Raw genomic sequence first — 17,887 nt, 5'->3', positions numbered from 1 at the left:
GACGCCACTGATACAACTAATAAATAGATTATTATTTTAGGTGTTTCAAAACTGATCATTGTTTTTTAATTGTATAAGTGACACCTGTTTTTGATATCAAGACATAACTCAACACTTTAAATAAAAATTATTCTTTAAAACATGTTACCTGTTCATTATTTTATTTTGTTTGTCTATTTTAAAGTTTTTATGATTTTAAAGTGTGAATAAATGTGCATTATCTACTTCTGTTTTGATCATTGTTTAACTTTTTATTGAAAACAACACTATAATAAGGCTTATGAACTTATTTGTGTTTATAAAAAGCTGAAAAATATTCACAGTTTTTTTTATTATGTACCTTTTTCTAAAACCGGAATAGTTTACATAATTTTAGAAAGCTTTTAAAACTAGAATGTACTTTAGTTATGAAACATTATTATGCTTTTTAGAAAAAAAAAACAGAAGTTTGTATAAATCGCAAGTACATCGACAATTTAAAATTTTTTTTTATCAGGCATCATAATAATTTTATACTAACAACTTTTAATAAATATACATTAATCAACAAATTTAAACTATGAAATTACTTCAATTTTGGCAGTATTTAGTTATATATTTTAAAGATTGTTTTAAACTTAAATTTTACAGTTTTTTTTTTTGATTGTCAATAGTTATGTAACAGCCCCACCCTGGTTGTGGGTAGTATCTTCAATTTTTAGGGCTTTGCGCTTTGAGCGTTTAACTCTTAAGGTTTCTCCTGAAACTCATTGAGTTAACTATGTTATTACTGGATTTAATAATAAACTTAATATATGTAAAAAAAAATATTTTAATTGATTTTTTTAATTTAACAAAGCAGCTAACCTATTAGTACATCAAAGTACTGCGAAAATAACACAACAAATAAACACAAGTATTCCACAAATTAAAAAGCTTTATAGTGTTATATTGAATGTCAAAATCTCAAATTTTATGTCCTTTTACACAAGTTTATGATTAACGGAGCACACAATAATGCGAACAAGCAATAAAACAAATAAATACAAAAGTCTTACAAAGTGAACATTTTCATTTAAATAGTGATTTGATAAACAATCGTATAGCGCCTTTGGTGGTAGTTTAAAAATCAACAACATGTACAATTTTTGTTTTAGTAATAATAAAAAAAGTTAAAATTTTACTATATTTGTTATAACTAATTTAAGCTTAAATAAGTTATTCAATTGAAGTACTACTTTAACAAAATGAAGGTCACTCAGAAAAATACTAAAAAAAATCTTCGACATAAAAAATATATACAAACTGTCTGTAGTTTTTATTTTCCTAAACTATCAAACTTTTTTATATGTTAACATGTAATTTATTCAAAAACCAAAGAACATTAGTAATAACTGCATGTTTAATAGATTTAAAAAAACCTAAAGTATATTGTTTATAAGTAAGTTAGTTGTAAATTTTGATAAAACAAAAACAGTTTATTATGTTCCGAAAGATTAATTTTAACAAGACAGATATGGCAGTTATAAACAAACTTTTATTATATCAACAGAATTAAAAGTATACATTCGGAATTTTTTAGAACTAGATAGTAACTATGTGAAGCCATTTCATTTCAGCTTAATTGATGATTTTAAACAAGATGCTGTATTATTTAAAACTAAGGAAACAAATTTACAAACTAAAGTATCTTTTATTATGATAATATGTGGTGATTTCTTAAACTGCCATAAATTTAATTTTTTCAAGATTTTATCTTTGGAATATTTATAAGGATATCTAACAATAACAAATAGTTTTTACATTTTCAAGTTTTGACAAAGTAAACGTTGTATAAAATGAAAGCTACCGTTATTTCTCTTTCTATTGAACTTTTTGTTTTATCTTGAACTAATGGAGAACTTTTTGAACTGAATTTTAGCTTGGTTTTAAAAACTGCATCATCTGTTTGGTTCTATTTAAGAATAAAATTTTTAGTTACTTTATTTCTTGGAACTACTTTAAATAGGTTATTATATAATTTATTATTTACAGTTAACTGCATTTCATAAGATTATACGGTTATGAGAAATATTCTAATTATATATGAATGTTTTAAAGTGTACATTAAAAGTATCTAAAGCAGAAATTACTAACTTTTTTACATTTTTGTCAATAACAAACAACAACGAGACTCAATAAAACAATAGTAGTAATAAATAAAACGCGTTGATTCAAGCCAATTTAACCTGTTTTGAGTTTCCTAAAAATATTCCTTATTGTTTAAAAATCTTCAATAAGTACTCACGTCAAAATGAAAAGTTGGAGACCATGCTACAAAATGAGTTTCAAATATCAAGAGATCTTCTGCAGACAAGTTATCTATAACACATTTAATAATTGAACATTTAAAGTAATACTTTGTACTGTTGCTACTGCAATCCTGTCAATTGGTTATAATTTAGCTCAAAAAATTATAAGTTGTAGTTTAGAGTATTAAAGCTACTTAACTACTCTAGCTTTTTAAGCTTCTTTGTAAAATTAATTTAGGATAATTATTTTTATAAATTAGTATCAATGTTTTTCTGGTAGTGTTTTCTGATAGTACTTAAAACGAAATCAATATTTTTAAAGAACTGTTAGTGTGTAAAGTATTTCATACATACTGTTAAAACTTTCTTATGCTTCGATATATTTTTCTAAGAACTTACTTTCAAAGTAGCTTTAACTGTCTTTTTTTTAATCTAGAATGTTTAATAGCGTTCTATTAGATTAACTTTTAAAGTAACATTTAGATTTTTTTTAGTTATTTCAAGAAGTATGTAGATGTCATTTTCAGTTTTATAACTTTCATAAACATAGTAAAAAAAGTATAAATATTATGTTCACAACATTTTAATCTCTCACAAAGTTATTTAGTTGTAAATTTTGTGGATTTTTTTCAGCTTTGATTATGTAACCTTCTGTATTGTTTTCTTCTTCTGGAATTTTAAGAGGATTAATATTAGAAACATCACAAGTACAGTTTGCTCTTCCCTGTTAAAATCTTTTTTTTAGATAATTTGCTTTAAGGTATTCTAAAATCAATTTGATGAGTTTAGTGTGTATGGCTTTACATCTGATATTAAATAATATATTTCAATTCAACGGGGTTAGAAACAAATGAAGTTTACTTTTGAAATTCAATTTTAAATAGTTTGATATAGTTGTGATATTTTTTAACAAAAAAGTATTTGATCATTGAATGTATTCATGTGTACAAAGTAGTTTATTTAGACTTATATGTTTTAATCTAAACTACTTTAAGAGATTAATAATTCAAAAAATACTTGAAAAACAGCGTTTGAAAGTTTGAAGTTAATGTAAAACTTACAATTTTTGTTTGACATCCAATATGAATAGGGTAGAGTAACTTGTAGTCACTATTATCTCGTAAAGAAGATGGATAAGTGTAAAACAGTGTTGAACGTGGTATAGTTGTATAGCCAGTTCCTTTAATCTAAAACTTAACATTCTAAAGCTTGACTTAAGCTATAAACTAAGGTAAAAACGTTTAATTAAAAATAATTTTTTGGTTTGTTTTAAGACAGTTAGTATATCTATTAAACAGATAAAGTTATGAATTGCTATGATCTTTAATATTTTACTACAATAAGTAGTTTAATATGCACTTTATCACTTAAAATTAAAAAATTGGTGCTCTTAAATATACTCAATGTACCTGGTGTGGAATTAGCCTCTTTGGTAATATAATTTACAAACCACTTTTATGCTATAAATTTATTGAAAAGTGTTCTTTAGTGATAAAAATATTAGAACTTTAAGAACAAGAAAATAGGAATAAAAAAAACACTTCTTAAGTCAATAGACTCTTACTAGAGACTAAGACAATAGAATTTTAAATTAGAAGTTTCGATTTGAGTATCTGCCTAATAATATAAAAGCAGCCTAAAAAACAATTTAAAGGAAAATTAAACAACTAATAATATATTTTCAATAGTTTATTTATAATTTTAAACAATCAACTTTTACTTAGATATATCAAAATACTTTAATACGATGAGACTTATCAATGAGACTAATAAAACTTATAGATACAATTATAAAGAAATAGTTAATATATACATACACAAAAATAACTTTAACTAAAATGCACACTAATTTCTTTACAACAAAAAAAAAACAAATTCTTGATAAAGAAAAATGTTTCAATTTTTAAATCAAAATTAACTGTATTTAAATTAAAAACACAGTTTAAGAAAAATAATTACACTTTGCGTTTTATTAAACTACCTGATAGAAGGTCCTTGAAAAATTTTTAGAGTTAAAATTAAATATTGTTGTAACTAGAATTTATCTTTCGAATTAAATAAGCACCCAACTTAGCTATTTACTCACTTTTTATTAAGATTTAAAATATTTTCTTACGGCTTAAGAAGACATTAAAAATTAGCTACAAAGTGCAAAAAATAATCTTTCAGAGATATGAAGTTTTTGAAGGTGGATAAACCCACGTTATACAATGTTTGAACAAACTTAAGGAATCCTTTGCATCTAAAGTTCGTCCTATAAATGAAAGTCTACACTTTTCTCGATAAAAAAAGGTGATAAAGCTGTTCATTATAGGGTATTAAGAAAATTGAAGAGATCTACAAGACAAACGGCTTAAGAGTTTAATGTGAGTGTGAACTTAAATAGAACTATAGTAAAACAGGATTTTTAATTATTTCCCTACCATATGAAAAAGTACCTTTCACCTGCCCTAAAGCATTGGGAATAGTTATTCTTCTTGATTGACTAAAGTCTAAAATCGCTTTTTTTTTGTGAAAATCTATTCACAATTGCAGCAATTGTCAACAATCATAGTGATATAGTGTACTATACGCTAAGAAGGTTATACCAACACAATCTCTACGTTAAAAATACTTTGGTTATAACATTTTCAGAGGTTGAACAGCTTTCAATAATCAGTATTTACCTTCTAATTAAATAAAGCACCTCCATACCTCAAAAAAAACTCGAGTCTGGTGCAAAAGATTTTATTTATATTTTGGAGAAATAAGGTGTTGTTTTTCGCATCGTTTGATTTAAGTGCAAGGATCTTTTTTACAAGTAAGTATGTTTTACTGTTTAACCAAGTTTTAGTGCATAAAAATAATTCTTCTAAGTTTATAAGCTACAATACCTTACGAAACGCTGTGTACCTCGGTTGGTAATTACAAACAATAGTTGAATGTCTAGTTCAAAAGAAAGACCGTCAATTGAAAAAAAAAATCTTACTTATAACATTCATTTATACAAAATGAATGTTTTAATTTTTTCTCAATAAACTATTCTTAGTTATTCCAAGGACTAAATGCTTACCCTGTACATGAATAAAAACGCCTATTAGTATTATTAACCTGTATAAAATTTAAATTTTATAAGTACGTAAGTGTTTTAGTTTCACCTTAAATTTAGTCAAAACTTCTTCACTTAAAGTTGATACATCAATTACTTTTGTTATATTTTGAACTTTTTCAAGGTCGATAACTGTCTGAAGAGGCTGTCTGTAAATATTTTTTTTTTAGAAACATTTGTCTCATATTAGATTAATACTATTGTAGAACAAAGTAAACCACAATTATAATTTATGTTTGCAAAAACTCGGATGTTTGAAAATATATTTGACTAAATATTTAAGCATTATCATTTTAAACAAATTTTTACTATTTTTATACGAATAACTAAACTTTAATGAATAACTTAGAAACAATATTAAATATTTAGACAAGTATTTTAAATTCTAATAGCTACCTTTAAAATGCTACCCGTGGAGAATGTGGGTTACTTAACTAATAACTTATATAGTTATACTATAATTTACACCTACACAACTGGCCATAAATAAATAAAAACATTAACCTAAATAATTTTAATGGGGCTAAACAATACTTAAGCTACTAAATGTTACTTTATACAACTTATGCAAACTAGGAAAGACAAATGAGTGGTTATACTTTTAAGTTAGGAAATATTAAAAGCACCATTAAAAAATAAAACTATTTAGTTTTAGATTATTAGTCAGTAAACAAAACAATATTTTACTCCTAAAACACTTGCTTACTTGATTAATTTTACATCAGACTGATAGCGTATTGGAATTGCAATTTTGTAACCATTGTCATTTTTTAAAGTTTCGTTGAAAAATTCAGATTCACTGGAATAAAGCTTATCAAAATAAAATATTAAAGTAAAATTGTTATGAACAAACGTAATTTACTTTGTAACATAACATTAATGTTTCATCACAATTACATTTATTTGAAATAATTAAGTTGGTTTGAAAAAAACAAATTAGACTAAAACTTCAGTTTTACCTTCCAAAAACGTTTAAACTGAGGTAAGTCTCATTTATGCGTCCACTGTGGTACAAAATATTCGATAATGAAAACATTAGTTCAAGTTCACACTGTTAAACACAAGTTTAAGTTAGGTTAAAACTCAACTGCAATAACAATTTAGTATTTTTTTACAAATTCGTATTGATTATAAACTTTGTTAAAACCTCTCGTATTCTAAGTTTAAATTAATAAAAGTAATTTAACTAAAATGTAAATTAAAAAAAAAAAGTATTTAATAGCATTTTTTATTTAAATTTGTTTATTATCTCTCAATATACAACGCTTTCTAATAGTATAGCATATTAACAGTTCACCAACTTCTTCATTATGAGGATACACGTTTTTGAAGTTTTTGTTTTCTATTTTAATCTCTATTTGTCTATAATTACCATCGTTTGGCAATCTACTATACTTTCCTACACATTTTGACATTTTACCTTCTCGATGGTCGATAACCTTGTGAGGTTTAGAAACTTGTTTTTATGTATGATTGTAAGAAGCTTGTTTATGCTCGAATAGTTGAAAGTAAACTATGTCATAGCATTTTAAGTTCATTTTAGATGTACACAATTTTATTCACTTACACTTAGTCTTTTAAAAACTAAATAGTTTAAAGTAAACATATTTAAATTTATTTTGCAATTTATATTATTTTTTCTAATGAATACATGAACAATTGTTTCAAACCAAAATTTTAATGATGGCTGTGTAAAATATACAATGGTTATACAGTTCAACAAAACTAAATATATTTCGAGCAATTCCCATCAGTAGAGTACAAAGCTAAGAGAGATAATATTTTACAAACTTATATAAACTTATGGTAATTTACCAGTTTAGCTGCTGTTGTAAAGCAAACTATATCGGATTAACAACAAGACGTCTAAGCAAAAGGATAAAAGAGAGTGTTCCAGAGAGTGTAGAGAGTTTTTGATTTTCAGAAAATAAGTATGATACTGGTCAAAATTTTAAAAGATGCATCTGAACGTTCATTTATTGCAAAACATTTGGTAAATAACTCATCATGTGCCAACAGTTATAATCTAAATAGATTTTAATTTATTTAAACTTGTAGTAATGTTTTCGATTTGATCAAACTAGAATCTATTTGTATTTTATTAAGGAAACCTGTTTTATGTAAGCAAGAATATATTGACTATACTCTTTCTTTATTTTCGTTAAACTTTATAAAATTTATTGTCAATATACTGATTTATAGTTTTACTGTAGGTTAATTAAAATGTAAGTAAACGTAAATTACTTTAATTGTTACTAACTGCTTGTGTCCTTTATTAGTCTTTTGATATTTTTATGGTTACTTGGTTACTAGATAAGTTTGTAAAATATTATCTCTTCTTAGCTTTGTACTCAACTGATGAGAATTGCTCGAAATATAACTAGTTTTATTGCGTTTGTGTGTCTTGTATATTTTTTCTATAATTACTGGTCACTTGTGTTCCAAGATTGTATAAAAGTTGATACTACTAATAAACATTACTTGAACCCATGTCAAAGATGATGAAAATTTTGCGTTGAGCTTGACATTTTGAGAAGCTTCATTTTTGTTTTTAATTGTAATTTTAACATGAAGAAACTTTTTTGAATCTTTTTCAACTAAAAACATTGAGCTACTTTTATTTTGCTCGCTATGCTCTTCAGCTTCATCATGACTAAACGAAAGTCATTGTTTTTAATATCTTGTTCAAAAAACTGGTCATTTTTACATCAAAAAAAAAGTTCAACTCCAAGCCATTGCTACATTTTTTTCAGCGTATATAATTTTTAAATTTTTATATAACAACATTTCTTAAAGTTTTTAATTTACAAATTCAAAGTTTTTCTATGGTATATAAGTTAAAAATTTCGACGGATATTTTAGATTACGTTTGCATACTTTATTATAAACACCGTTAACTACTAAGATTTAAAAAAAATATTTTACAATAGTCATTTTAAAGTAAGGAGTTTATAGAAATAATTAAACTAACTGTTTTTTTTCAATACCTATTTTAAATCGTTTACAAAAATATCATTAATTGCTTAAATTAAATTAGAAAAAAACTACTCTTACTTTATAAAATTAAAACTTCTAGTTTTTACCACAAATGCAGCACATTTATATAACTTTAAACATGTTTTAAAACACTAAATAAATAACTTAGACTATTTTAAGATAAAATACTTATGTGTAGAAATTTTTAGTATATAATTAAACAGCGAAGGTTGTAAACTCAATAAGTATACATAACCAACCATTTGTCATTTTTAAATGGTAAACAATCATGCCAATGACATTCAATAACCCTAAAAAAGCTTTTAGTTTTAAAACAAAAACTAGTACACTAGTTGATCTTTAATTTATAAATCTTTACTGCATCCTAAAACAAAAAGTCATTTAAAAACATCCTATAGATATACTAGTTGCAAAACCTTAAATAACAAAACAGAAGTTAGACTAACTCATGTATTGCTTTTGACTGCAGCTCAGCTGATGCTGTTAGAACTAAATTGTAATAACATATTTTGTCTTCTCCGCACAGATGGGAAAATTTAGTCACCCTTTTCAACAAATGTTTGCTATATCTAAAATGAGTTTTGAAATTAATTTTCTCTTGTACCTAACTATTAAAATGTATAAAACTATATATACCACAAGTTATTAAAATGCAGTACCACTTACGGGGAGCGAATAGCTGACATGAGAGACTCTGAATGAGATTTTGCAAGATCATATTTGACTACAATATCTACGCTACTTTCTAAATCTTCAATGCGGGGCTGTTAACAGTTTGATTTAAAGTATTTTTATTTTTATGTACAGACCGTTAAAGTAGACTAATGACTAATTAATACCTTCATTTTATTTGAGTCAAGTATTCGGTGCATATAAATAAAGTTTTGAGTTCAATGTACTGTTAATTTAATTTAAATAAAACTTTTTTATTATTATAAGAAATATTGACAGCTTTTACTATTTTAAAAACTTAAAATAATATAAAAACATACTTTTATTTTTGGTTCTTTTTATGATTTAACTACATTTAAAACCATTAGATTTAATTAAAATAACAACTTTTCGATAAAAATAAAATAACTAAGTGTTTAATTTATAACTTTTAGTGCTTAAAGCTTAGTGAAATTTAGTTGTTTACATTTAACATTACTAACTTCTTTAAATAACTTTGTATCATACTTTGAATATTTAAACCCTAATTGTTAACCAATTAACATAAATAATTAATACATTTACCTTTATTTTTATTTTGTACGTGTAACACATTTTAGTATCTTTTTGTAGCTTATGTTCTTCAGTTAAAGTATTACTTGAGTAACTGTCTGATCGAGCTAGTACTACTCGTTTTGTATTGTTTTTGTCTAATTCAAACGTCACATCGACCTCTGAAACAAAATTATCTAAATTTAAACCTTTTTGTATGTCTGCCTACTGTACTTAATTAAAATTATATAAAGTGTTTTACAACCTATAAACTTTTTAAATATTAACTTTGAATCATTGCTTGAATACAAGTTTTTTAGAAATAACAATTTTTTTTTTTTCAAAAAAGTGAAACTTGAAAAGATTGTCTATTTTGAAGAACTTAAACAATTAAAACAATGTATTTTACCAAAGTTAACGATAGTATATACACATTAGCTACGTGAAACCTAGCTGTTCACATTATTAGAGATCTAACCTATTTCTTTTTCAACCATTTTTCCGGTATACAAAATACAAAATTTAGCTTTCACACAAGCAGAATTCTTTTTGTAACAACTAAATAAATTAATTTTGTTTTTGCTTAGTTCTAGTGACGTTTCAAACTTCAAAACTGTTCTTGTCCTACAATATACAAGCTTATTATAAACTAAATAATCAACTTGTTGATAAATAATTTTACTATTTATCATAATAAGTACATTTTAGCACATACAAAAAACGTTAAAAAATCTTAATGTTTTTTTGAAAAGCTCGTTATTCCTTATATAATCTTCTAACCTTAGCACAAATGCAGTTTCAGCTCTTGGTGCAGTAACCAAAACATCAGGGTGTTTGTTCTTATCTACGTCAATACCTGCCTGAAGTGTAAAACCTAACCACGCAGGTTTACTTCCCAACAACGAGCGACTTCTTATTTCTTGTGAAAGTTTAAATGCTTTTTTTTTATCTGGACAACCGTTGAACAAGTATATGGCACCCTCACCATTGTAAGCTTGTGGGGCAGATACTAGTAAATCAACATAACCGTCGCTGTCTAGGTCTCCAGCTACAGCTGTTGAGAAACCAAATCTTCCACCTTTAGCTTCACTGCCTAGTAATACTGTTGGCTGGTACGACTTCTCTGTCTAATAATATTTGTACTAATATTTAGAATATTATAAAGAAGTAATTTTTATACCAAATAAGATTAATCTTAAAAAATAGCTATGTGAAATCGAAATTTTTACTTCTAAGAATACTTTTGTTGTTAGCAAATAATAGTTTTATAAAAATTTTGCTATAGGCAGTTTCTCTATAAGTACTGTTTTTGATTGGTTTTTTTGTAACTTATTTTTCATCAACAAATAAATTAGAAGATAGTCTAGTTTTCATTGTAAATAAGTGAATGCTCTTTTTATAACTTATTAACAAGATCTAAAGTTTAAAACAAAGTGATCACGCTGATTTATTTATGTTTAGGGGGTAAACTAAAGTAATTATATATTTCAGTACCCATAAATCCATCATCGTCTCATGTGAAGTACTTAAATTAGATAAGTACAGAAAAACACGACCCTCTTCATAGTTTATTGTTGAAAACAACGGAGCACCGACTATGACATCATCAACACCATCACCATTTACGTCACCAGAAGTTACACTTCCACCGAAATAGCTTCCAACCTGTCTGCACGATAAGAACGAACATCCATTAGAATTTTTAGGAGCAACAAGCTTCCACTTTCGAACTGTTTCACCTTTCAGTGTTTCAAAAAAGTAAACCTGTTTGAAATACTTGAATTTAGTATAAAATATTAATATATTAAATTATGATTTACACATTAAAAAACAAATTTACAAAGTAGTTTCTTTTTATAATTACTTTTAACTAAAATGAATATTATTTCAAGTATTATAAGAGTAAACTACTAACTGCTCCCAATAGTTCATCTCTTGGCGCTCCTGCGACAATGTAAAACTTTTCCGAGTTTTTTTGAAATTTTCCAGTTGTTGATGAGTAACCTTTAAGTAATGAAAGAGAGTATATCTTTAAAATAAAAAAATATATTAATTATAACTAACCTAAGTAGCTAGAAGATGATATTGAAGTAAAATTTTTAGGAATTTGGTAAAATGATGAATTGTCTGCAGAGTATTTTGTGATGGCACCAGTGTTGTCATAAGCTCCAATACCAGAAATAAGCATTTCAGAACGGTGATCTTTCGACTAAAACAATTTATAAAAACTTTAGAAAAATCATAAGTTAAGTTCAGCTTGAAAATACGATTGCAATATTTTGAGTAACTTTTACTTGGACAACCTTTAAATAAAAACAAATGTTAATAAATAGTTAATAAAACATCAAAATATTTGTAGTGCTTGTAATAAATTTATACTTGAATTCATACTTTAATACTTGTTACATAAAAAAAACTTATACCGGTTATAAAAATAACTTAGTGAACATATTTTTTTTTTAGCTTTTTTTCACCTTCGTTTTAGTAGATAACGGAGAGTAGCCAGAGGTTCCAAGAACAGCGCTTTCAAATGTATTCTTTTTTGTAGCTCCGGTACCACCTAAAGTATTACCAAAAAAATTAGCAAACAGGTCAATTGGAAAGTTAGCACATCAGCAGCATATTTTACCTTCAGACTGCATCGCAGCAATGCTTTTTGTCAACAGTTTGACGGACTTTGATAGTTCATCAAAGTTAGACAAGCTCACAATATTTTCCTCATTTCCCAATGTGAACTTAAGTAGCTCACGCTTGTCCGCATCACCCATACCAACTGCAAATACGGAAATATTGTTTTCTCTTATTGTCTGTACACTGGAAAATAAAAGTTATACTTAATTGTTAGAAAGTACAAATATGATTATAGTTTATTGAACGACAAAAAAGAGGCTCAAAATATTGGGTCCCGGTGCACGAAAAAACCTTTCGGCTATCGATTCGCACACCACGGATACCTTTTAACGTCTTGTCCAGGACATATTGTTAATTGTATTACAACTTTGGTAAACTGTTTATATTTATGTGTTTGCAAAAATTTTATTTGTAGTCGTAATTTATGTAAAATATATTTTGTTCAATTAGCTGAAACTTTACTATTTTTTTATTATCCAAATAAAATGTAAATGTATCTATTTTTAGTTCGTTTTTGATACCTTATCAAAAAATAGTTCTGATTCGAAAAACTGTTATACTTTATTAGTGAAAAAGTGTAATTTTAAACTAAATTATAACATTTATCTAACTGACTACAATATTCTACTTCCCTATGTTGTAATTAAATTTAATTAAATTCAAATAAAATAAATTAAATTTATAATTTACAGTTTAAAGGTTAAAAAAAAAAACTACAACAACACAACTAGTACATTATTTAATGTATAAAAACTAAAACGTACGTTAAATCATTAAGATTATTGTCTGTTGCTACACCGTCTGTAACTAGGATAATCAATTTTTTGGATTTGTTATAGTTTTTTGATTCCGTAAAGCCTTTCTTGAAATGTTAATCGAAAAAAGTTTTTAAAACTTAGTTTTTAAATAAAAAAACTAACTAAACCTGTTTAATTAAAATTAGTAGATGAATAATTATTTTTTATTTATTTCAGATTATTGTCATTAAAATTTAGCTATACAAAAGATTTTTAACTACCAACTGTTATTTTAACTTATGTACAATGATAAAGTGAATATTGTTTAAAACATGGTTAACCTCGTAACAAATAATTTTTAAAAGTATGAAGTTTTTATTTTGAACAACACTTTATAAAAAATTTAAGTACTGCTTCTATTTGAAGATTTTTTTCTGATTGAAAACAAAATTTATTTTGAAAGTATAGTTTAGCTTTTTCTTATTGAAAACAAATATATTTTTAGACTACAGAAGAATTAAATGCATATACTAAAACACAAACTGCAAATTTCATAAAAAATAAAAAACTAGCTAAATAAGGTTAGCACAAAGCTTATTTTTTATACTTAACAATTTAATCTTAAAGTTAAGAAAAAAGATTTTTAAGGTGTTATAAAAGTAGACCTTCAGATTTTTACGACTATAATAATGTTTTAAATCAAATTAAATTAGCTGTAATGGATATTACATTAAAAAAATTTATAACTCATACCGTGATCACATAATACAGGGCGGTATTTGTAGTTGTGTCCATCTCATCTGCTTTACCTAAATTATCTACATTCAGTTTAAATGCATCGATGGTGGTTGTTTTACCAATAGGAAAATGCTGCGTAGGCTGATTTAAAATATCATCATACGTAGCTTGCATATTCCAACTGGAAATAACAACATTTTATTCAACTTTTTAAAATTTATTTATACAGTTTAAAGTCAATCAAAAGCTAAATTAATACTACACATCTTATTAGCTTCTAGAATGCAACTAAAAAAAAAAAAATCTGGTTTAAACTTTTTATTTACTTTTAATTACTACTTAACTCTTTGTTTAAAAAAATTTGTTCTTGAATGTTTTCTATTCTGTATATGTTAGTGATACTATATTAAACCATTGTAGTAGCCTTTAAAAAGAGTTACTTAAATATAAAGTTTTATTGTTTAAAAAGTAAGTTTTAGCTAAATTTATGACTGATCAGTTTACTTTTTTTTGTGAAATATCTTTATAATTAAAGAATGCGCTTAAAAAACTTTTTTTTTACATTTTCATTCATAACTCTACTGTAAAACAATAAAAATACTCTTTAAAATTAAATCTTTTTCCTCGTTTTTTGTAGAACAATGAAGTATAAAAACTGAACTTTTGTTATACAGTCAAATAAAAAAGTAGTTAATTGAATTTTTTTTAATTTTTTTTTTACTAGTTATAAACTGAGAGCCAAAATTACATTTTAAAAAATACTTAAAGCTCGGTAAATAATTTAAGTAAAAGAGGATATACTATGAAGTCTAAATTTATTTAATACAAAGGAATTTATTGAATATAAATAAATTTGGTTTTTTATGTACAGAAACGTGTACTGTAAAACTGTATAAAAACTTGTAGAACATTAAATAGAAAACCTTAGGTTTGTTGTAGTAATTTTTTTTTTTTTTTTGACTTGGTTTTCACTTGTTCGCTTGTTTTGAGAACGAAAAAATATTTTGTCATGTTTTAGCTAGACTTTTCATTTACGTCTAACACTTACAATTTAATAATTTATTCTATGTTTGAAAAAACAATAAAATTGAAGTTTAGTTTTATCCAACGTAATATAACTTTCAATATAGTTTTAAATTAAGTCAACAAAGTAAAAGATCTTACCATTAAATTTTAAATAAATGATAAATTAATTTCTTTAAAACAAAATTAAAATTTTAGCATATAAATAACTGTTTAAAATCTTTTTACCCGGAATCTGTGCCGTATCTCTGTATACCAATTTCAGTAGTTTTTCCGTATGTCGATGCGAAAGTATCAGCTATATTTTTTACAAAGTTTTTGATTTTTTCAAAGTTGGTAAGCTCTCCAGGGGGAGGATCATAACCTTTATCTATACTAGTAGAAGCGTCAATTACAAAGTAAACGTCCAAAAAGGATTCAACACAACCTAGAGATAATATAAAAGCCTTAGTTCACAATTTTATCATTAGTATAAACGTTTGACTATTTTCTAAAACATTTGAATAAAAAATTTTTATTTGACTGCATGAATGGTTCAAGTGGTAATTGAATGTATCATAGATAACTAGTAGTTTGATTGTTTTGTAAACTGATATTTTAGCCATAGAAACTAGTGTAATAGCTTACAAATAGATTATTACTTGTACATACCAACTTCTCCCCAGCCATAGAGTATTTTTGCCTTGTAGTGTGAATTTGAATTTTTTTTTATGTCATAACAAGCACCTGGTACGTATAAACCCCCATCTCCACATCTCTTTTGCCTCCCAGGAGAACACACCTGAGTCAGTTTAATACTTGCCGTTTGATAAAAAAGGCTCAAAGTTTTAAATACTGCTAATTACATGTTTAACTAATTATGACTTAAAAAATAAGCACTTAAAATTTTTTCAACAACAGACCAATATAGGTGATTAAAAAAATACTTTATAATCACTTACAGTAAAGTGTTCGTCTTCTGGGTTTTCTACAAGCAAACTCATGCCGGTAGCATCTGCTGTTTGTGATTGGTAAAGAGTTGTTTCAAGCATATCCTTCGTCAAAATTTGAGAACAGTCGGAATTTTGGAACTCGACATTATCAGTTACTAGGTCTGTTTAATAAATAAGTTTCCTTTATATTTTAAGATAAAAATCAACAACCAATCTTATATAAAAACAATATTTCTTATACTATTTAACTCTTTTAATTTCAAGTATTTTTGTTTTTCTTTATAACTTTTTGCAGTTTGGTTCACTTTTACTCACTTAATGATAAAATTGAGCCTCTGTTTTTACACTTAAAAAAAAGACATACATGGCGTTTTTAAATTTCAAACTAAATAAAAAATTAAGTTAACGATGTTTAAATTAGGCGTTTTTTTCTACAAGTTTTAAAGATTAAGTGAAATTTACCTTTAGAATATTTTTTTATTATAATTAAAAAGAAAAAAAAAACTTACGTGATTTTTTTCCGACACTCACAACATCCAGTGTACATTTTAGTACTGTTCCATTTGCTAGTTGAGATGGAACATTTCTGGAATTATACTTTGGAGCTCCAGCTAACAAGCTATAATTAGGAACATATTTGTAAGTTAGGTCTCTTTAAATGGATTACGAAATTATGTTTTTAATAATTAACTGAGTTAGTATTAAAATTTAAATAGGGAAAAAGTTTTTAAAATACTTTTTATATTTTTGTTGATACATTATTTTGTTAAATTTAGTTTTTAATTTTTACTATGTACTAATATGTTTGCAAAATTAGAGAGTAAAACGTTTTTTATATAGTTTGATTCTTCTAAATACAATATAACATAATATGAAAGCATATTTAATATGTGCCATACTTTCCTAAGTTAGGTTTTTGTAAAACTTTATGGTTTCTATACTTATACCGGCATTTATCTAGTCTTAACAAACTAGGTACAAAAGTATAAAGCTTTAGAACCACTACAAACTAATGAAAGTTTAATTTATAACGCCACTGCTTTGAAAGCAAATTCATACTTGGTATTGAAAATTCAACCATTAGGCAACATTTGTCCTATATTTTCTTTTAAAGTTTATTCCAAACGACCTAAAGCTTATGCCAGTAAAAAATGTTTTTTTAGCTTTATTTTAATTAAAGTTACATATGAAAAGTATATAAAATTGTTTTTTGTTAAGTTTATTTTTATAATTTTGCCTTAAGCTTGCCTCGCCACAAATTATATGCAATTTTGAGTAAGTTAAAATTTACATAATTTTTAACAGTATAAAATTAAACATATTGTTTATAATGCTTAATAATATTTTTATTTAATATTTCAGACTGTAATACATATATATAATAGCTTTCTAGATACAAAATATACCTTTGATTTTTTACGATAACATAATTTAGAAGTAGTTTTATTAAGCAACGCATACTTTCAGAGTTTGTAGATAAGTGACTACACCAAAGTTATCTGTAAGTTTTTGAAAGAATTTGCATACATAAACTTTACTTTTATATATAATTGAAATTAATTCTATGTAATATGTCTACCACTTTTTTGCTTCGAGTAACCGCGGTAAGTAATATTTTTGTATAAACTAAAAGCCTAATAAACCAATTTAAATAAATACATTAATTTTTTTTTTGTTTTCACTGCTATTCAAGTTTTAATATTTTAGAGGTGTAAAAAAAAATATTACTCGCTAGTTCTAACAGATTTTTTAGAGACTAAGCAGCACTTGAATTTATTGGAAAAAAATAGAATGACTTTTTAACATATTTTTCATAATTTTGTTGCAAGCATTAAAGCCGTATATATCAAATAACAAATACATCAAAACTTGAAAGAATAATAAATGTTGTGATTTATAAATCAAAAGATAAAATATTTTGCATTTATTTGTAATGTTACGTATTAGAATAAGTTAATTAGTATAAGTAAAATAAATGTTTGTATGCTTAGCATAATAGTTTTCATTTCTATATCCATTTTATATTTTTAATTAGAGCAAATCAATATACAGTCTACAAAAGATCAGGTAAATAAACATTAGCACTTTATAAAGTTTAGAAAACAACCTATGTTCATAAAAAGCTCTAAGGTTATTTATAAAACATTTTTATGTAATTTTGATTTTATGATAGTTTTAAAGAAGCCTTTTAAAATCCTTACGTAATAATGTAACTTAAATAACTATAACTACCAGTAATATTCTCAACCTTTTAGCTTTACTTCTATA

General features: G+C 25.3%; 1 protein-coding gene across 1 annotated transcript in view; it reads right to left on the bottom strand.

Moving 5' to 3' along the window:
- Positions 1-17,887, bottom strand: part of LOC145838013 (integrin alpha-1-like) — a 28,263-nt gene that overhangs the window by 7,990 nt on the left and 2,386 nt on the right. The window contains exons 2-26 of the mRNA XM_082945535.1: positions 16,129-16,238; positions 15,629-15,780; positions 15,339-15,468; positions 14,916-15,114; positions 13,680-13,845; positions 12,954-13,051; positions 12,188-12,372; positions 12,033-12,118; positions 11,623-11,767; positions 11,474-11,562; positions 11,053-11,322; positions 10,339-10,685; positions 10,037-10,182; positions 9,592-9,740; positions 9,022-9,119; positions 8,802-8,924; positions 7,840-8,011; positions 6,660-6,797; positions 6,318-6,409; positions 6,065-6,157; positions 5,408-5,507; positions 3,332-3,457; positions 2,866-2,994; positions 2,267-2,401; positions 1,829-1,933 (exon numbers count right to left, since the gene is read on the bottom strand). Of these exons, the coding sequence (XP_082801661.1) occupies positions 1,829-1,933; positions 2,267-2,401; positions 2,866-2,994; positions 3,332-3,457; positions 5,408-5,507; positions 6,065-6,157; positions 6,318-6,409; positions 6,660-6,797; positions 7,840-8,011; positions 8,802-8,924; positions 9,022-9,119; positions 9,592-9,740; positions 10,037-10,182; positions 10,339-10,685; positions 11,053-11,322; positions 11,474-11,562; positions 11,623-11,767; positions 12,033-12,118; positions 12,188-12,372; positions 12,954-13,051; positions 13,680-13,845; positions 14,916-15,114; positions 15,339-15,468; positions 15,629-15,780; positions 16,129-16,238 (3,583 nt within the window). The remainder of the gene's footprint in view (positions 1-1,828; positions 1,934-2,266; positions 2,402-2,865; positions 2,995-3,331; positions 3,458-5,407; positions 5,508-6,064; positions 6,158-6,317; positions 6,410-6,659; positions 6,798-7,839; positions 8,012-8,801; positions 8,925-9,021; positions 9,120-9,591; positions 9,741-10,036; positions 10,183-10,338; positions 10,686-11,052; positions 11,323-11,473; positions 11,563-11,622; positions 11,768-12,032; positions 12,119-12,187; positions 12,373-12,953; positions 13,052-13,679; positions 13,846-14,915; positions 15,115-15,338; positions 15,469-15,628; positions 15,781-16,128; positions 16,239-17,887) is intronic.

Source organism: Thalia democratica, chromosome 1 (genome assembly GCF_965202585.1).
Source record: "Thalia democratica chromosome 1, ktThaDemo2.hap1.1, whole genome shotgun sequence".
Lineage (NCBI taxonomy): Eukaryota > Metazoa > Chordata > Thaliacea > Salpida > Salpidae > Thalia > Thalia democratica.
This window is presented reverse-complemented; position numbering and strand designations above follow the sequence as displayed.